This window comes from Erythrolamprus reginae, chromosome 4 (assembly GCF_031021105.1).
Source record: "Erythrolamprus reginae isolate rEryReg1 chromosome 4, rEryReg1.hap1, whole genome shotgun sequence".
NCBI classification, from domain to species: Eukaryota; Metazoa; Chordata; class Lepidosauria; order Squamata; family Dipsadidae; genus Erythrolamprus; species Erythrolamprus reginae.
In genome coordinates, this window is record NC_091953.1 from 74555417 (window position 1) to 74577574 (window position 22158).

The following is a 22158-nucleotide window of genomic DNA, read 5'->3' on the forward strand; positions in this document are numbered from 1 at the left end:
TCGGTAAGATATTCTCAATCCTATTAGCTAATACCTTCATAAATATTTTATAATCCTAATTAAGCAAACTGATGGGACGATAGGAACCTGGATCCCTCAAATCACGATCTGGTTTCGGGATAGTTATAATCTCTGAGGTCTTCCATATCTGTGGAATATTAAAAGTTAGAAATACAATATTAAACAGCTTCCCCAAATGCGGTATTAATTCATTCATAAAAGTCTTATAATATTCTCCTGTAAATCCATCTGGACCTGGTGCCTTGGCAGGTTTTAACCCTTTAATAACTCTAATTATTTCATCATTTGTTATTTCTGCATTCAGTATTTGCTTATCATCTTCAGTTAATTTTTCTTCAACCTCTATAACTCCCACCTTCACTTGCTCCTCTTTATATAAATTCTCATAATACTTTTTCATTATTTTTTCCAATTGAACATTACTATATTTTATTTCACCATCAGTGTCTCTTAAAGAAATCTTACAAGATTTCTCCTTTCTTTTCTTCAAATAGCGCACCATTTGTTTCATTGATTTCTTCCCCCATCCCATAATTCTTTGTTTTATAACCATCCTCATATTATTCCATTGTAACTCATCAAAGAGTTTCAATTGTTTTTTCTTGATTTTCAATCGATTATTCCATTCTCTATTTTTTGTTACTCTTAATTTCTCTTGTATTAAATCTATTTCTCTTATCTTCCTCTCCCTCTCTTTTCCCCATCTCTTTTTAATATAGGTTTCTGTACTAATGCATTGTCCTCTCATAAAAGCTTTCTGCGCATCCCAAACCATTGTTTGCTGAATTTATCCTGTATCATTTATACTAAAATACTCACATAATTCTTTTTGCAATTTAAGTTTATCATCTTCATTTGCAGAGACAACCGGGTTATATCTCCAAATTCTTTGATTTCTATCTAAACCCATTTCCACTGCTGCTAATAGTGGGGCATGGTCTGATAACCAAATACTTTTTATTTCTATCTTCTTAAGATGTATATTTCCCACTTTATTCATTAATATATAATCTATGCAAATAAATTTATTATGTCTTGCTGAATAATATGTACTTCTATTTGGTAAATCTACATGGAGGTCCACCATATTAAGTTTGTTTAAATGCAACATTTTTTTATTCCCTTTTCCTGCTGTTAATTGGGTATTAAAATCCCCTGCCAAAAACACTGTTCCCTCCCAAAAATTATCTAATTTCCTTTTAGTATTTATTATAAATTGTTTTGGATTCACTTTGGAGCGTAGATTACTGCAAATGTTATCTTCTTTTGATTAATTTTCCCTTTAACAAATAATGTTCTCCCATCTTTATCCCTTTGAATTTGAATTTCTTCAAAAGGGACTCTTTGATGAATTAGCAAAGCTACACCCCTACTTTTTGTATTTCCCCACGATTCATATATCATTTATAAGTTTATCTGTCCCACCACGTCTTTTATGTGTTTCCGTTAATAATAGAAAATCCACCTTGTTATCCCTTGCCAATTTCAAACTCTGTGTCGTTTCAACGGAGAAGCCATACCATTTACATTCATAGTCATTATAACCCTTTCACTCATTGTAGATGCTTTCAAATTTTTTTCTCTTCATTCTTGCAGTTCCAGACTTATTTAAAAAACGTTTAAATAATCTACAGACTCCCCCCCTCTGTGCCTCCACCCGTGTGTTTTCCCTAAAGGGAAATAACAAGGCTAACCCTTGTCTTGATTTGGAGACACTCATAGGATTGCTTATCCAACTTCGGCCGCCCTCTTTATCCACTTTTAGAAGAAAAAAGAAAAAAACCCTTCCCCCTCCTCTTCACTTCCCTTTAACAGAAAAGAAAGAAAGAAAGGAAGAAACTTTACTTTACAGAAATTACATAATACCAAACATTAACATTCCAGCATAGATTATTTCTTTTTCTGGCGTGTCACTCTGCCTTCCGTCTTGTCTTCTCTCCATAGGGCTGAAATCTGATTCTGCAAAACAGCAAACTTGGCTAATTTATCTTGCTCCTCCGGAGGGGGTTTCTCAAAGATCGCTCTTTCACTTGAACCTTCAGATGTTTCCTGTTCCCCCTCTTGAGCTGCCATAGAAAAACTTGCTTCTTATTCCCAAGCAATTCCAAGCTGCTGCAACATATCCTTGCCTTTTAAGAGATTCCGTGTCTGAAGAACTTTCTCTCTTTTGAAGACTATTATAACAGCAGGGAAGCTCCAGGTGAATCTGACTCCATTTTGGAACAAAAAGCTTGAAATTGGTCTCAGCTGATTCCTGGCTTGCAAAGTCTGTGCAGAGAGATACTTTAAAACCCGGATTGGATTCCTCCTTGGTTGAGATTTGGAATGGCTCTTAACTCTCTCTATAATTCAGCAGCTCTTCTTTCAGATATGAATGCAATAATAACATCTCTTTGCCAACCTGGACCCTTCCAGCCAAAGCTCCAGTGGGCTCTCTCAAATTCCTGTATTTCAACTTTTATATTATTTTCTTGAAACCACTGAAAAACTGCCTGGGTCAATCTTTTACTTTCTGCAAAATTCTGTTTAAACCCACGTAAACGTAAGTTTTTTCTCCTTTGCCTATCTTCCAAATTGTTAATTCGAAGATCCTGCTACTTTTTAAAATCTGCCAACTTTTCACCTTGAATTTTCTTATTAATTTCTAGCTGATCAATCTTTTTGCCTTGGTCTTTTGTTTGCATTTTAAGCCACTTAATTCCAGCAATCACATCTGCTATGTCTGATTGCATTTCTTTAAATTGTTCACCCATCGATCCAAATAACATTAAAAGTTTATCCATTTTCTCTCCCAGCTCGGCAGAGCCCGCCATCTTTTCTTTATTCTTTATTCCCTTGTTTAACTCACGGTTTTAAATTGAAGATACCAGGCCTCTCCACCTCTTCCAGGCTGTGCTCACCACGTTTGTATATTCTCGTTTGGTTTATCTTTCTTTCAATCAACTTTCCTTTTGGTTTGAGAGGTTTATCAGGGGTTAAAATTACTTTTCCAATTCACATTTAGAGAGCGTCCTGTGGAAGCATCTAATCTCTTTGGCGACGCATGCGCAATCCACAGACATTAATACAATTGAAGGAGTCCAGAAATACTTCACAAGAAGAGATTCAATTACTACATTTAGAAAATTTACAGCTACCTCCGAACTGATTTAACTGTTGTTCATAAAATCATACATCACAATATACTCCCTATTAGTGACTACTTCACCTGTAACAACAACAACACAAGAGTACGGAATACTAAATACTAAATGTAAATCGCTCCAAACTAGACTGCAGAAAATACGATTTCAGCAATAGAGTGGACAATGCCTGGAATTCACTATCGGACTCTGTTATTTCCTCCCTCAATCCCAAAATCTTCAGCCTTACATTATCTACAATAGACCTCTTCCCTTTTCTAAGAGTCTGTAAGGGGCGTACATAAGTGCACCTTCATGCCTACCGTCCTTGTCCTACTGTCTTTTTATCTTTTCTATCTCTACTTTATACTTATATTATGTTAAACATACCACAATACTATATTTGTATGACAAATACAAAAATAAATAGAAATAAAAATAAATTTGATGAGTTGAGGACTTATCTAAAAGGGACTGCAATTATTTAACTTTTGGCGCAGCTCCCAGAGCAATTATTCAGAGGCTTCAGTTTGGAATGCAATGTTACAGAGATTTAGCATGCCGATTTGGAATGAAATGATGTGTTTACTTGGAGAAAAATGCTGTAAATAAAGTTTGTTTAAAAAAGTGGAGAGCATTTCCAGTTTGATTATGCCTGGCAATAAACAATAAACATATAAAATGATATTCTAAAACATAAATATTGATAGTAATATTAAATATTAAAAGATACATACTTTTACTTTAGGAAGTAACAAAATGGAAACAGAAGAACCAGAATTTGTGATATGTTGTTTCTGATGTTGGGTAATTGAAGTGATGCAATAGCTGTTGCATTCAAATTTCACAAGGAAAAAAAATCAATTAATTCATTTTATCTTCATTAGTGATCATATGCTCTTAATTATAGTACAGCTCTTTACTATAATGTTTTATATTTAAAAAAGCATATGTTGAAGCATAGTTGCTTACCTCCATCTAGTTCTTCAACACCAAAATGTTTCCTGTAGAATAGCATAATTTCTATTTTGTAGCACTTGTAAATAGTCACTAAACAAACAAGTAGCAGCAGAATAGCACCAAGTCCTCCAGCAAGTTCAACTGTATACATTAGCTCTGAAAACAAGAATAAAGATTAATAACAACCACATTCTGATCTAAAAACAGTAATTTTATCTTATCTTGGGCAAGAAACATCTTCTGTTTTTCTGAATACAAAGAAAGTGGGTTTTTAAAAATGTCTTAGTATACACAGATATACACAGAGAGAAAGAGTAGGCATTAATATTTTTTTGGTGTTTAACTGGTGTATGACATACAATGTTCACATAGAATGAAGCTAAGTATCCGCCTTTTTCTCAACACGAAGTTATAATTTCTTTTTTATCAGCTACATTTGTTTTAATATATCCCCCTTCCTTGATGCTATACAATTCACAAGCTCTCCTGTACTATTTAATGTTTATATACGGACATTTTAAAGAAAAATGTTGAAAATCATCATTTGTCATTTTTGACATTCTGATATTAGGAGGTGAAATATTATCACTTCTTGTGTAGCATTGTACAATGGGATATTTTATGATTGATTGATAAACTTTGGAAACTGCCAGTTTAGTTTCCAAAGAACAAAGGATTTAGGCAAATGTGTTTGTCAACAATAATCATTTGGTATCATTTATGAGATTATTCTGTCAAGCACCAGAATGTATCTTTTATATACTGTTGTTGCTCTCTAGCTCCATCTAGTACTGGAAGGACAAATATGCCCCAATATATGGTCTTTGTATACTGTTGTTTCTCTATAGCTCCATCTACATGCAGGGGATAGAGAAAAATACAATGAAGCCAGGTCAAACCTATGAAGAGGCATTAAGATGGAAAAACAAAAATATAAACAAAAGATGGAGAACCATCTATTATTAGACAACACCCAAAGCAACTGTTGCAGGGACAGCAGTACTTAACCAATTACAAGGGCAATACAATGAACACAGTCAAACTCTGATGATTCATTGGTAGAGGAGTTGAATGCCTTCTTCATCCACTATGAGGTAAAAAGACCTGACCCTGTAATCCCAGCCCACCAGTCCTCCAACTCCCAGACACTCACCTTGTACAAAAAAGTGAGAGTTCTATTGAAGACCATGGACCCTAGGAAAGCTACAGGTTCAGATGGAATGCTGGGCAGAGTGGTAAAAACTGCTGCTGACCAGCTAGCAGAGGTCCTAGCAAGGATTCTTGCAAACAGCCAGTGTTTCATCATGTCTGAAAACAGCAACTATCATCCCAGTCTCGAAGAAAACTGCAATTAACAATCTGAACAGATTTATTGCACTAACTTCTGTTGCGATGAAGTGCTTTGAGAGATTGATTCTTGAGACTGGTCCTTCAACACCTTAGGTCATGCCTCCCACCAAATTTCTTCCAATACCAGTTTGCCTACAGGGGGAATAGGTCGACAGCCAATACAGTCCAATTTCCTTTTGCATATGTCGAGTGATGGGGCGTTTATAACCTCCACTGGCAGGCCATTCCACTGGTTGATTGCTGTCACTGTCAGAAAGTTCTTCCTTATTTCCAGGTTGAATCTCTCCTTGGCCAGCTTCCATCCATTGCTCCTGGTCTGGGCCTCTGGTGGTGCCCTGGAAAATAGTGTGGCCCTTTCCTCTCTATGCCAACCCCTCAAATACCTGTCTACTGCTATCATGTCCACTCTGACCAGTGATGGGCTGCTGCCCCCATGTAGGGGGGTGCAGTGGGTGTATTAGGTTTATGCACTATTTATTGAATATGTTCTGGTACAAATCAACTTTTCCCAGTCAGATAACTCAGCACAACGAGATATCACAGATCATTTTATTACAGGCATTCTCACAATAACTCACAGTTATGATGCGATTCTTCTGCAGTATAATCTTTCCCATTGTGCAGGTAAAAAGAGGTTGAATTGACCCAGGCTCTAGGTGTAGCATCTACATGCTGGCTGGCTTAGTGGGTGAAGACAAAGACCCTCTGGAAGGTTCTCTCCAATTACCCCTCATCCCGAGTCAGAGCCAATAGGAATACACAAATGTGGTCACATGTAGAATTACATTACCCAGAGTGCAGTTTCACTACATTTCCCCTAAAGCAATATCTTAAAGAGACATGCCTAAATACAGTCCAACTATCTCTGTCTCTGGGGACAGTACACTCCCCGCCTGGAATTTGTAAAATTCCACTACTAACTAGTGAATAAATAGAAATAAACAAAGATATAGGCTAAATAGTGCAGCTTAACTATCTTACTAAGGTAAACAATGCACAGCATAAGCGATGTAATATAACTATCTAATTGACTAAAAAAAGGGCATAGAATAACAGTCTATCTGAACTAAACATAGGTAAATGAAGCATATCATCAAACAATGCAAACACTGAGGTAGACATAAGGCATGCAAAGCTTGAGGTTCAGTCTTGAAGCTTGATCTGTCTTTTCAGCAAGACTAGGTTGGTGACTGGTATGGCATAGATCTTCTTGGCGAACGTCTTTTGCACTAGGCAGAACTTGGAGCACAAGTCCTATGTGCCAAGAGTTTGGAGATGTGTTCTTGTCCTGCAACAGGACAAGGAACAGGTGCAACCAGGACAGGAATTTGAATAGATAGACAGGAAGAGGTGCAATATGAACTGGAACAGAAACTGGATCAGAATCTGGACCTGGAAAAGAAACTGGAACAGGTTCCACAGGATCAGGAACAGGAGCAGATGCTGTAGGAACTGGAACAGGATCAGGAACAGGAGCAGATGCTGTAGGAACTGGAACAGGATCAGGAACAGGAGCAGATGCCGTAGGAACTGGAACAGGATCAGGATCGGAAACTGGACCTGGACCTGGAACAGGAACAAGTTCCACAGGATCAGGAACAGGAGCAGATGCCGTAGGAACTGGAACAGGATCAGGATCGGAAACTGGACCTGGACCTGGAATAGAAACTAGAAGAGAAAGTGGAAAAGGTTCCACATGAACAGGAGCAGGAGTAGGAACAGAAGCTGGAAAAGGGGCTTGGAAGTTATGCTCCCCGCTGTAGATTCTGGTATATGCCATGGCTACTATTGTTTGCATGGATGCATCTGAGAAAACATGCAGCTCTCTTTTCATCATGGTGGCAGGCGGACATTGTACACTGATGCCTTGAAGACTGCTCAGGGAGGTATGTCTTGACTCCCTTTTTCATTTGACTCCCTTTTTCATTTCTGCTCTAGCTTTTGTGAAAGGTACACTCCAGAGAATGGCAAGTACCATCATTCTTTGTTCCTTTGTTCCTTTTTAGGAGATGGGGTACGTTCAGCATGTCCGTTCTGGGTAATCTTGTCCATGAACTCCACCAGACGAGCTTTGATTTCAGGCTTCTTGTTGATAAGTCTTCTCAAAAAGGTGGGAGGAAGCTTGCTCATGGTTGTTAGGTGAGTGTTGAAAGGGCAGTGGTGCAACCCAGCTTCCGCTAGTGTCTTGTTTAAATTCTCCTTCTATGAGCTGTGGAGAACATTTGTCCTCTATTGAGGTGGCTAAGTCATTGTCCTCCTTGTTGTCCTCTATTGATATGTCTACATCATTGTCTTCCTTGTTGGTCTGGAGTACTGTCACTTCTAGGACAGGATTGTCTTTGAAAGTTATGAGCTCTTCTTGGCATGGCTTCAAGTGGGGTATACTATTTGCAACTTCAGGCAATGCGATTTGGCTGCAATTACCTGGCAACTTGTCGCATTCTGACAATGGTGGTAGTGTGAATGTTGCACTCCCATCTGATGATTCTACGCAGTATCCAGTGGTTTTCCTCCCCGCCATGCGCTGGTATCCAGCGCAGGCTGACATCGTGTAGCATGCTTCCTGGGTCTGGATATCAAAGAGGTCAAGAAATGCAGACCTAGATAATGATTGGTTGCTTTGTGTGTCTATCATTGCATATGGTTTCACGGCCTTTTCCAGGCATACCTCTGGATATATCTGGTGTCCCACATTCAAGGGGTCTTGCAGGTTTGATGGGAATGTCTCGGCTTCAGCATTGAGGTTACACTTCACAATTGCTTGTGAACCTTCTGGCTGGGACTCCTTCACTGCTGCTGAAGGATCTCCTTGGTTACCCTTAGCGTCTTGGTCCATCAGGCTATGTTTTGTAATGGTGAGGGAGGGATCTTGTGATACGAGGGAGGGATCTTGTGTGCGATGTCACACGCCTGACCTTTTGGTATTTCTGGATGTTGAGATTCACTTCCCTGCTGTAGCGAATCTTGTTCCTTTTCATAGGCCTTGCCACTGTTGTTTGGGTCTGTCTTCTTACTCATCAAATGGTCAAGTTTGGCTATTTCTTTCTTTTGTTTGGCTATTTCTTCTTTTAGTTTGGCCATTTGTGCCTCATGATTGGCCTGTGCTCTGGCCATTTCTTTCTCATGATTGGCCTGTGCTCTGGCCATTTCTTTCTCATGGTTAGCCCATGATATGGCCTTTACTTCCTTTAGTGTGGCTAATTTTGCTTCAAGTTGTGCTTCTTCATCTTCGATGGGTTAGAAAAAATGAAATCTGTGTAGGAGGAACTTGCCACTTTTTTGGGGGTCTGTCTTCTTACTCATCAAATGGTCATGTTTGGCTATTTCTTTCTTTTGTTTGGCTACTTCTTCTTTTAGTTTGGCCATTTGTGCCTCATAATTGGCCTGTGCTCTGGCCATTTCTTTCTCATGGTTAGCCCATGATCTGGCCTTTTCTTCCTTTAGTGTGGCTAATTTTGCTTCAAGTTGTGCTTCTTCATCTTTGATGGGTTAGAAAAAATGAAATCTGTGTAGGAGGAACTTCGCTCGTTCTTTGTTTGTCTGCTGGATAGCTTGTGTGTCCTTCAGAAGGTCCTTATCTTGTAACTTCTGCCGAATGTCGATTAGCTCTCATTCACAGTTTTTCGAAAGTATGCGAGTTCCCTTGCACTTTTCATGTAGTGACTGAATGCGACATGAAGAAAGCTCTTCTTCCTTGATGTTTGAGAGATATAACAATTTCTTCCAAGGTTTTTCCATGTTTTGGTAGTACTTGTTCCATTCCTCATATAGGCTCTGCTGTGAGTTGAATTGTTCCCACTCCATATTTAGTTGCTTGTCCACTAGGAGGTGCTGTTGATGTTTGAGAGTGGGAGGTACTTGGGCTTTGCTCTTTGCTGTCCGCTGCTTGCTGTTGCTTTGATTTGCTTCTTGCTGGACTGGCTTGTTAGGCTATGCTTGGCTTGTTTTGATTTGCTTTGCTTGGTTTACTTTGCTTGGCTTGCTCTGGCTTGGCTTGGCTTGCTTTGAACAACAGGTCGCGCTATAGGCTTGGTAGTGGGCTACACTTGGTTTATTTGGCTTTAGCAAAATTCAGCTGGTGGCCAGTAGAGGGAGGCGGCGAGCATATTCTAAGCTTTGGCATATTTTAACTGAGATTCAGAGTGTGACCACCAGATGGCGCGGCTTCTTTGCTAAGGCTTGGGCGTATTCAAGTGGATTTCCACTTCAACCAGTAGATGGCGCCGTTTGCTATTAAAGGCTTAGGTGCACTGGTCCTTCCTTTGTCTAAAGGGAGTCACATGCTGTTTTCTAGAACAAGCATTCAATTCTCAGGCATAACTTTAATATAGGCTTTTAGTTAGTGTTGTGGAGAAAGGCAAAGACTCTTGGGTTTGTAGATCCACAAATAGTTGAAACAGGCAAAAACAATAGCCTTTAAATGCAAACATGCCCCCTTCTTCCCTTATGCTAAACAGATTAGAGCAATACTTTTCCAAGGCAGTAACTGAGGGGAAAGAAGTGGTGGGGATTTCTTTGCTCTTATTCTTAAGGCTTCAGTAGGCAGTAACATAGGATTTAGCACCTTCAGGATGAGAATTTAAGGCTTCTGGTCATTAGGAAAAGAGGGATCAGACCTCTTTCTTGCTATTAAGTTTGCCAGAGGGAGGTTTAATCCTTTGTAGTAGACTGATTACTTCTTTAAGGCAGCAATGATTGCTTTGAAGGCTTGCAGCTGTACCAGGGGACATGAATTTCTCCTCCTTTTACTGCCCCTTTTTACAACCTCTTTTTACTGTTCTGGTACTGTTCTGTCTGGGTAACTCCGGAAGCTATGACCAACCCAAAAAGATAAGCCAGACACACCGGTTGAATCCAAACACAGTTTTATAATGGTAAAGAGAAAAGAAGCCAACAGAAAATGTCCTTACAAGTCAGGAAAGCACTGGAACTCCAAATAGATACACGAAGGCAATTGTTCATACAAAAACACAGGATCCTTGATGACAAACGAGGCTGTTGCTAACAGGCACAAACCTCCCACGCGTCTTCAAGACTGCTGGGCCACAAGCCAGGAACAAAACGCTGAGAGAAAAGGCAGATAATTCCAACTCCACTGTGATAACACTCTCCGCTGCTGGAATGGTTCTCATGCCTTATAAACCCTTCCCTGCTAATGAGGACCACACCCAAGCCATGGTGTTCATCATTCAACGCTGATAATATCTATACAGTTGCTGCCTCCTTTGATCTATGCGTCTCTGTCACATACTAATGACAGCTTGTGCCTCATCATCCAATGACTCCAGAGACTCCAAGCTACTTGCTTGAGAGAGCCCCTCCCCAGGGCTCCCAGGCCCCTCTTCCTCATCATTTTCCAGATTGTTATCTCCCCAGTCTGGCTGCCAAGAACTCTCCTCTTCGCTCTCAGCCTCCCCCGGGCATGGAGCCAGCAGAGACGCAGCTGGTCTCTGATCTTGCTCAGGCTGAACCACAACAGGTACAAATCAACTTTTCCCAATCAGATAACTCAGCACAATGAGATCATTTTATTACAGGCATTCTCACAACAACTCACAGTTATGATGCGATTCTTCTGCAGTATAATCTTTCCCATTGTGCAGGTAAAAAGAGGTTGAATTGACCCAGGCTCTAGGGGTAGCATCTACATACTGGCTGGCTTAGTGGGTAAAGACAAAGACCCTCTGAAATGTTCTCTCCAATTACCCCTCATCCCGAGTCAGAGCCAATAGGAATACACAAATGTGGTCACATGTAGAACTACATTACCCAGAGTGCAATTTCACTACATTTCCCCTAATGCAATATCTTAAAGAGACATGCCTAAATACAGTCCAGCACAGAATACTTAATAGTTTCTTTATTGCCCTTCCTTCTCTAGTACCTTTTTTATTATTATTTATTTATTTATTTATTTTTTATTTATTATTATTATTATTATTATTATTATTATTATTATTATTAATTGGATTTGTATGCCGCCTCTCTCCGCAGACTCAGGGCGGCTAACAACAGTGGTAAAACAACATGAAAAATCCAATTAATAAAAACAACTAAAAAACCCTTATTATAAATAACCAAACATACACACAAACATACCATGCATAACTTGTAATGGCCTAGGGGGAAAGAGTAACTTAACTCCCCCTTAGTACAATCCTTAATTACTTTTAAAATAATAAATAATTAAATAGTATGTTTTTACCCATAAATGCTTTAATCATTTTAATCATTATGTAGAACTGAACTTTTTAAAAAAATAATCTTTATTAAGTTTCTACATATAAAAATAGAAAGAAAAGAAAAAAATAAACAAACATTCAAAGAAAAAAAGAATGAAAAAAACAATATAAACAGACAAATGAACATATAAACTTAAACAACATATATAAAGTATTCAGTTTCAGTAGTTCTCTTTATATGCACATAGTTATTTGCTTATCATCAATTAATATTTTCTTTCACTACGTACATATATTTATTTATTTATATAGAGGCTGCAATTTGTCAACCATATTGTTGACTATCAATATCAAGTGACCTAATATTAGGTATCTATATCTAGTGTATGGAATTGTGGGTTTGTTTTCTTAAGTTCTGTATATTACGTTGCATTTGTGAGGAACATATAGATTCGTTTTTAGGGGGTTTGATTTCTATCAATTTTTGGTGCAATGTTTCTATATTTTCATTTTATTTGGGTATGCAAGAAAGGAATGTCTAGTTTTGCTTTTCCTTTAAATTTTTAATATATTTTTTCTGTTTGACCCATTTGTACCAATTTTCCTATATTTTGTAGAATTCAGATTTATCTTTTTCCTGTAATTCCAAAGTCATTTTGGTCATTTCTGCACACTCAAGGACCTGAATTATAAAGCTTCAAGTTGTAGGGGCTATTTCTATTTTCCAATTCTGTGCATATAGAAGTCTTTTCTTTAGATGATGCTGATTTTGTTATTTTATAGTTTCTATTCCAGATTTGTTCCCAGTTAGCCAAGTGTATACTAACCCTCTTACTATGTCTTCATCCCTATCAAATTGTAACAAATAATTGTATATTTTAGAGATAATTTTATCTTCTGGGCCCGTCAAGAGTTTATCTAATTGTTGGGTTTCCATTTCAATTCCAATTCCTCCCCTATCATTTTTGTATCTTGATTGGAGTTGGAGATAGGGCCACCAATCTATAATTATACCTTATACCAAATCCCGTCTTTAATTTCTAAAATCTATCCAAAATATCTTTGTATTTGACCATTTTAGTTGTATCAATCATATTTTGGTGAATCATTGCCTCCATAGTTGACAATCAATTAGGAATTTTCAGGTAATATTTTTTTCTCACCTCTTGCCAAATTTTTATCAATGAGTTTCTAATCATGTCTGTGGAAATATTGTTGTGGTTTACTTTTGTTATTCCATAAGAATGCATGCCATCCCTTCTGTAGGTCATGGCCTTCCAAAAACAAAAACCATCTATTCATCAATAGGAATAAACTGATCCAGTCTCTTAGCCAAACCAACAATGCTGCCCCAAGCGACCTCTGCTTCTGCTAACTTGTAGATCAATTTGTTTGATTATCAGTTTTAAAACGTCGCAGCCGGCCTGGGGGGCTCGGGAGGAAACCCCCGAGCCCCCCAGGCCGGCTGCGACGTTTTAAAACACGCGCGCCGCTTCGCAGCTGTCTCCTGAAGCCGAACGCGGAAGTTAGCGTTCGGCTTCAGGAGACAGCTGCGAAGCGGCGCGCATGTTTTAAAAGGTTGCAGCCGGCCTGGGGGGCTTGCCAGCACCCCCCCGAGCCCCCCAGGCCGGCTGCAACCTTTTAAAACACGCGGGATACGAGCGCCAAGGAGCTGTCTCCTGAAGCCGAACGCGGAAGTTAGCGTTCGGCTTCAGGAGACAGCTCCTTGGCGCTTGTATCCCGAATGTGAGCTCGGGAGGCGAACAAAAATGTCGCTCCCCTCCCAGCTCTTATCTCGAGTAGCTCGTAAGTAGAGCTGCTCGTATGTCGAGGTTCCACTGTATTTGTTCTTTTATCAAGTTTATTTTATGTTTTATTAAATCTGTTTTCCTTTAACTATAACTTGTTGCGTATATCCTAAGATTTTTATTAATATTGCTTCTTCATTGCTTATTTGACCCCTATGACAATCATTAAGTGTTGTATCACATGATTCTTGACAAATGTATATTTTATTTTATGTACGTTGAGAGCATATGCACCAAGATGAATTCCTTGTGTGTCCAATCACACTTGGCCAATAAAAATTCCATTCCATTCTATTCTAAACTGTGTTATCATCTTGATTGTTTTGTGATACTGCTTCTAAATGTTTTAATTCTTCCTCTAATTGTTGGAATTGTTTCTTTTTCTCTTTATTTTTTTTTGCTGTGTAAGAAATTGTCAGGCCGTGTATATTCGTTGTGTCCCACAAATTTTGTGGTATTGTTTCTGTATTTTTATTTATATTAAAGAAGATTTCAATTTTTTTCCCTATCCATTCTGTATATTGGGATCTCGTAAAATATTTCTATTCATTCGCCAATTGCTAGGTTTTTTATTTCCTTTCCATAAAATTACTAATGGATTGTGATCTGGCCAGTTGTTTGTTTCTATTTCAGTACTCAAGATATATTCTGAAGTATGTGCTGGGGCCCATGCCATATCTATTCTGGTTCAAATTTTATGAGGATTTGAATAAAAGGTATATTGTTTATTTGATGGATGATGTTCACACCAAATGTCTTGCAATAATAATTCTGAACTCATTTTCCAAAATGTTGTTGGTAAAATTGTTTTCTTTTTCTTATCTTTCTTTTTACCTGAATAATCCATTTGACTATTAGAAATAGCATTAAAATCTCCAACTATTATAATATTTTCAATAGATAACTCGATTATTTTGTCATGTAATTTCTTATAAAATTGTTTTTGATTTTCATTTGGTGCATGGATGACGAGAGGTTCTGTTTCTAATTTTACTTGTAACATTAAGATTGTACCTCTTGATCACTGTATAGCTATTTAGTCTCAATTGTTTCATCTATATAAACTGCAATACCTCTTTTTTGGGGGGTCAGCTAAACTGGTAAAGATATTACCTAGTTTTGGGTTGCATAATAGTTTTCTTTTCTTTTTTTAATTTTTATTAAATTGTTTTAAAAGATATAGTCAAAAAAATATATACATTGATATATTTACAATATTTGCAAAACACAGAAAAAGGGAACATATTATTATTATTATTATTATTATTATTATTATTATTATTATTATTATTATTATTATTATGATTTGTATGCCGCCCCTCTTCGTAGACTCGGGGCGGCTCACAACAATAGCAAAGACAATGTAAGAATAAATCTAATAATTTAAAAAACACTAACAACCCCATTATTAAAAGCAAACATACACACAAACATACCATGTATAAATTGTATAGGCCCTGGGGAGATGTCTCAGTTCCCCCATGCCTGACGGCAGAGATGGGTCTTAAGAACTTTACGATAGGCAAGGAGATTGGGAGCAGTTCTAATCTCCGGGGAGAGCTGGTTCCAGAGGGTCGGGGCCGCCACAGAGAAGGCTCTTCTCCTGGGTCCCGCCAAATGACATTGTTTAGTCGACGGGACCCAGAGAAGTCCAACTCTGTGGGACCTAACCGGTCGCTGAGATTCATGCGGCAGAAGGTGGTCCCAGAGATATTCTGGTCCGATGCCATGAAGGGCTTTATAGGTCATAACCAACACTTTGAATTGTGACCGGAAATTGATCGGCAACCAATGCAGACTGCGGAGTGTTGGTGTAACATGGGCATACCTTGGGAAGCCCATGATTGCTCTCGCAGCTGCATTCTGCACGATCTGAAGTTTCCGAACACTTTTCAAAGGTAGCCCCATGTGGAGAGCATTACAGTAGTTGAACCTCGAGGTGATGAGGGCATGGGTGACTGTGAGCAGTGAGTCCCGGTCCAGATAGGGCCGCAACTGGTGCACCAGGCGAACCTGGGTAAACGCCCCCCTCACCACAGCTGAAAGATGTTTCTCTAATGTGAGCTGTGGATCGAGGAGGATGCCCAAGTTGCGGACCCTCTCTGAGGGGGTCAATAATCCCCCCCCCAGAGTTATGGACAGACAGATGGAATTGTCCTTGGGAGGCAAAACCCACAGCCACTCCGTCTTATCAGGGTTGAGTTTGAGTCTGTTGACACCCATCCAGACCCCAACAGCCTCCAGGCACCGGCACATCACTTCCACTGCTTCGTTGACTGGACATGGGGTGGAGATGTACAACTGGGTATCATCCGCATACAGATGATACCTCACCCCATGCCCCTGGATGATCTCACCCAGTGGTTTCATGTAGATATTTAATAGCAGGGGGAAGAGGACCTGTCCCTGAGGCACCCCACAAGGGTGTAACCTCAAAGTCCACCTCTGACCCCCCACTAACACCGACTGCGACCAACCCGAGAGGTAAAAGGAGAACCACTGGAGAACAGTGCCTCCCACTCCCAATCCCTCCAGCCGGTGCAGAAGGATACCATGGTCGATGGTATCAAAAGCCACTGAGAGGTCAATAAGCACCAGGACAGAGGACAAGCCCCTGTCCCGGGCCCGCCAGAAATCATCCATCAACGCGACCAAAGCAGTTTCCGTGCTGTAGCCGGGGCTGAATCCGGACTGCTGGGGACCTAGATAATTGGCTTCCAAGGACCACTGGAGCTGGAGCGTCACCACCTTCTCAACAACCTTCCCCATAAAGGGAAGGTTGGAGACTGGACGGTAGTTATTAAGCACGGCTGGGTCCAGGGAAGGCTTCTTGAGGAGGGGGTGCACAAGTGCCTCCTTACAAGGAGCCGGGAAGGACCCCCTCCCCAAAGAGGCATTGACAATCTCCTGGACCCAGCTCCGTGTCACCTCCCTACTGGCCAAAACCAGCCAGGAGAGACATGGATCCAGTAAGCAGGTGGCAGAACTCACAGCTCCAATGGCCTTGTCCACTTCATCAGGTGTCACCAGATCAAACTCTTCCCAGACAGGTGGACAAGTACGAGCTCCAGTCACCTCGACTGACTCGTTGTCAGTTGACTCTGTTATCCAATTGGAGTCGAGGTCCGCCCGGATCCGAGGGATTTTATCAGTGAAAAACGTGTTAAAATCCTCGGCACTACTCTGCAAGGGAGCAGGTCACCGTAAACAGAGCAGCCAGGCGGGATTCCGCTGATGCAATCAAGGCAGCATGATACACGCATCTTGCCACCTTGAGCGCCACTTTGTAAGTCTTAATATGAGCTCTTACAAGTTTTCGGTCAGATTCAGATTTACTTTTCCTCCACGCTTCTCCAGACATCTCTTCTGGCATTTCAACACCCAGAGTTCCTTGGTAAACCAAGGAGCTCTCCAAGGTCTAGTGCCAGAGAGAGGTTGCAATGGCGCAATCCGGTCAAGAGCCTCCGTTGCAGCCTTATTCCAGGCCACAGCAAGAGACTCTGCCGAACTGTGGATAAGTGAATCCGGTAAAACCCCAAGCGCCCTCTGAAAGCCCTCTGGGTCCATCAGGCGCAACTACCTAGTCAGTTCCGCCTCCCTGTGGGGAAGGATTGGAGCCTTGAAGTTAAACCGTAGCAGAAAATGGTCCGACTATGACAAAAGCAAAACATCTAAGCCCCTTATTCTCAGACCATTACTCAGCTGCTCCAAGAGAAATATCATGTTGGGCGCATGCCCCCCCTCATGAGTCGGACCCTCAAGTACTTGGGTCAGGTCCATGGCTGTCATGGTGGCCATGAACTCCTGTGTTATCCCAGAGGATTCGCCAAGCAATGGTAGGTTCAAGTCCCCCAAGGCAATAAGTTTGGGGAACCCCACCGGCAGCCTGGCTACCTCCTCAAGCAGCACAGGCAGGGCTGTTGACACACAGCTGGGAGGCAGGTACATGAGCAACAAGCCCACCTGAACCCCTAGGTCTAACTTCTCTTTTTATCATAGACTGGTAGAAGGAGATCATCAATCATTGTTCCACATTGTTTTTCTGCCAGATCCTGAGGAAATGGAGTCTCTATTGATCTTCCTGACCATCTGTATCATATTATTTTTCCAAGTGAGATCTTCACTAAGATGGACTCCCAGGAATTTGAAAGAGGAGACCCACTTCACACAGCCTCTCTTGATGTAAAGTGGGGCAGGTTCCTCTTTCCTGTTCCAGAGGTCTAGCACCATCTCCTTGATCTTGCTATAGTTTAGATGCAAATTGTTTTCTGAGCACCATATGGACAGTTACTCGACCTCTTCCTTGTATGCTAATTCATCACCTCCTGTAATAAGATTCAGTATAGTGGTATCATCTGCAAACTTGATAATCCCATTGGATGGGTCAGAGCTTCAGGGAGGAGGATATGAAAGGCCCAGCATGTTTGTGGCTGGTCCGTCAGAAAGTCTTCAATCCAATAACGGGTGAGAGAAGGAAATTTCAAGTCAGTCAACTTTTCAATGAGGATGCTCAGCAGAATGGTGTTAAAGGCTGAGCTGTAATATATGAAAAGGATTATGATGGAGTTTCCAGTTTTCTCTAGATGACTCACTCCAGGGCAATACTTATATAGCTTAGTCTAATGATTAAAAAAGATTAAAAACTTAAAAGACTGACTGACAAGGGACATAAAGGGAAAAATCAGACTGTTAAGTGATTAGGACTTTGAAAGGGAGTACAAACTGTGAAGTACAGACAGTGACTGTGCAACTTTACTGGAAGAGACATTTTGATTAAGTATTTTGGAAAAGACTGCTCAGAAACTTTCCTGAGTAAATTACCTGACTGCTGCCTGATTGCAAAATTATTTTTTTGGTGTACCTTTATTTATTTATTATTAGAATTGAAAGGGACCGTCAGGTCATCAAGTCCAACCCCCTGCCCAAGCAGAAAATCCTATAGCACTCCAGCCAAATGGCAGTCCAATCTCCTTTTGAAAATGTCCAGAGTTGGGGAGTTCAAAACGTCCACAGGCAGGCTGTTCCACTGGTTGATCGCTCTGATCATCAGGAAGTTCTTCCTTATTTCCAGGTTGAATCTCTCCTTGGTCAGCTTCCAGCCATTGTTCCTCGTCCAGCCCTCTAGTGCCCTGGAAAATAGAGTGACCCCCTCCTCTCTGTGGCAAATACCTGTATACTGCTATCATGTCCCCTCTGGCTCTCCTTTTCTCTAGGCTATTCATGCCCAGTTCCTGGAATCTCTCTTCATCTTGGTTTCTAGTTCCTTAATCATTTTGGTTGCTCTTTTCTGCACCTTTTCCAGAGTTTCAATGTCTCTTTTGAACTGTGGTGACCAGAACTGAATACAGTACTCCAGATGTGGTCTGACCAGAGCGTAGTAGAGTGGTATTAATACCTCCCTGGTCTTGGAATTATTCCTCTTTTGAGGCAGCTTTGAGTTGTGTTGGCTTTTTGTTGCAGCACATTGCTGTCTCATGTTTAGTTGATTATCCACCAAGACTCCGAGATCTCTTTCACAGTCATGACTGCTAAGTGGGGTTTCTCCCAAGCTGTATGCATTTCTAGGTTTTTGCTCTTCTTGACATTGAACAGTATTTTGTTAGTATGGGCCCACAGTGATAATTTATCTAGGTCTTTCTGTATTTTGAGCCTATCCTCTAGGGTGTTGGTTACCCCTGCCAGCTTGGTGTCATCTGCAAATTTGATTAGTTCCCCTTCTATTCCTTCATCTAGATCATTGATGTTGAAGAGCACAAAGCTCAGGACAGAACCTTGTCCGAGTATATGAGGTCTACTATGTTGCGTTGGTCTACTGATTTGGTGATGGTGTTGAAGAATGATATGAGATTGGTTTGGCATGATTTGTTTCTGACAAACCTGTGTTGGCTGTTGGATATTATCTTGCTTTTTTCTAAAATAATATTAAGAAATGTTGCTATTGTTTTAAAGCTAGCAACTTGCAGAACCTTCCTAGTGACACCAAAAATTCATAGTGACACTGAGTCCACGGAGAGGGGCAGCATACAAGTCCAATTAATAACAAATAAATAATAAAAATTATTAGATCAGAGTTACAGTTCGTATAGGTTAGATTACAGCCATAAAGGAATAAAACAAATAAATAAGAAAAACAAAAAAACCTATTTAAATTCTAGTCCCAGTAAATGGCAAGTTTTAAACATTAGAACAGCATTAAGAATAAAAATAATTTTTGTCACAAAAAACCCCACACAAAACATTTTACCTGTGGTTGTTTGTGCCACTTGCAAAATATATTTAACACTGTGAGATTTATTTATTTTTTACTTTGTTTGTATTGTTTTAGACATTAAAATTCTAATAGCAATAACTTCCTAACAGAAAATACTTAAGTTTCTATTTGTTACATGCATTTCCTGTATAAACATTATTCAAAAGTTATTGTATTTCTTCAGCAGACAATCACATTTAATGATTGGTTTCTTTATTATTTATTTAAAATGCCATCCTAAAGAAAGTGAAAATTAATTTATACTTTTAGGAACACAACTATAGAGTATAACAATAGTTAATATAGATATAGATATATATGCATATATTCACCCCTCCTAAGTAGAATAACTGTAGCATGTCTACGGCCATATCCATTTTCAACATAGCAGGAGTAATTTCCAAGATCCCCTTCTCCCACTGAATCAAGAATTAATGAGATGGAAACTTCTTGTTCTCCAAGATATTCTTTAAGGACTCTAATAAAAAGAAAAATATTTTGTTGAAATATTTTTGGTTATTGAAAAAATGTTGAAAAATAATACTTTTGGAAGGAATATGATCTTTATTTTAAAAAAAGAAGTAGGGTTGATGTAATTAAACCACTAGGTTATATATTTATTTATACACGTTTATAAATGCTAATGAGATCTACAATTAAATTGATGTTTATAAACCTAGTTTTTGCTAAAATGCATTTCTTTGAGTAATTTAGGATTAATAGTTTTCTTTGGATTTTCAAATCTTGTTTATAATTATGCACATAATATTTGTTTGTTTGAAAACAAAATTTATCCACAAATATAAATAACAAAAGCAATTACCACTATTTCTAAAGATTAAGAAATATCCCAATGAATATTCTACTTTGGGAAGCAGAGAGGCTACTGCTCTTTGTTTAAGCAGAACATTTTCAAAAAGGAAATACAACAGAAAATAAAAAGGGAGAAAGGAGCTTAATAGGAACTTTAGGAAGAATACCTGCTGAGCCCTGGTAAGTTTGTGGGGTGAGTTTCTTGTTTAACTACTAATTCAGCTTTTTTAGCAGCCATAAAAGGGTCCCCCCCTCTTTTTTTTCTAAGTTTGCCCTAAGCACATGTTTTGAAGGGGTAGAACTTTCTGCTGCAGCTCCCTTGCTGACCCATCCATGATAGCTGGGAAGAGATAGCTCATTCTACTTTGGGAAGCAGAGAGGCAACTGCTCTTTGTTTAAGCAGAACATTTTCAAAAAAGGAAATAAAACAGAAAATAAAAAGGGAGAAAGGAACTTAGCAGGAACTTTGGGAAGAATACCTGCTGAGCCCTGGTAAGTTTGTGGGGTGAGTTTCTTGTTTAACTACTAATTCAGCTTATTTAGCTGCCTGCGTGCCTTTTGGCGCGCGACATAATCCTAAAACAAGTAGGGAAAAAATAAAAAAAGTAAACTAAGAGCAAAACAAAAATTTGAACAACCTAAAAAGCTGTGGTTTATTTTTTTAAAAAATCAATAGAATTGAGTAAGGGAATAAAATATTAACCTTATCAAAAACATCAAAAAATCATTGATATCTAGAAGAGGAAGTTAATCTTTTTTTTTTTTAAAGTAATTTGTATACTAATAACAGTAAACACATACTAATAAGAAATGGAGATAGAAAGCCAGCAGATGGAGGGGAGCTTCCCAGTGTTTTGCATTGAGTGTCACATGTATGACTATCTGCCTGCTGGACAGAAGTCTTGGGTGCGTGATCGGTGCACTGAGCTCCTGGCTCTCAGGGAACAGGTTCTTTCCCTTGAAGCCAAGGTAGCAGACCTGGAGAAGCAGAGAAAGATAGTGAGGCAGGAGAAGATCTTCAGGGATGCAGTAGGAGCATCCCACTCCATGCTGAGCAGCTCCCCAGCTGCTTTGGAGAATAGGGATCTTGGGTAGGGACGACATCAGTCTATGGAAAAGGGACAGGCTCCCTTAGTTTGGACCCCTTCCTTGGAGGATGTGCCCATATCCTCTGGCACCGAGGATACTTCTCCATGGGTGGTGGGAGGGGACTTCTTGTAGTGGGTGATTTGATTGTTAGAAATATAAACAGGTTTGCGATGGAAGTGTTGACTGCATGGTAAACTGCCTGCCGGGTGCAAAGGTTGCAGACATCACAAAGCATCTAGACAGGCTGATAGATGGTGCTGGGGTGGAGCCAATTGTGGTACATGTCGGTACCAATGACATTGGGAAATCTAAGCGGAAGGTTTTGGAAGCCAAATTTAGTTTGCTAGGTAGAAGATTAAAGTCCAGGACCCCCCAAGGTTGCATTCTCAGAAATGCTACCTGTTCCACGTGCAGGGCCAGCTAGACAGGCAGAGCTCAGGAGCTTCAATGTGTGGATGAGGCAGTGGTGTCAAGAGGAAGGGTTTAGATTCATTAGGAACTGGGAAACATTTTGGGACAAGCCAAACCTGTACAAAAGGGACAGGTTACACATGAACCATAAT

General features: G+C 39.8%; 1 protein-coding gene across 1 annotated transcript in view; it reads right to left on the minus strand.

The window, feature by feature from the left end:
• The window catches only part of IL1RAPL1 (interleukin 1 receptor accessory protein like 1), a 446343-nt gene that overhangs the window by 83827 nt on the left and 340358 nt on the right, over positions 1–22158 (minus strand). The window contains exons 6-7 of the mRNA XM_070750608.1: positions 20026–20171; positions 4116–4259 (exon numbers count right to left, since the gene is read on the minus strand). Of these exons, the coding sequence (XP_070606709.1) occupies positions 4116–4259; positions 20026–20171 (290 nt within the window). The remainder of the gene's footprint in view (positions 1–4115; positions 4260–20025; positions 20172–22158) is intronic.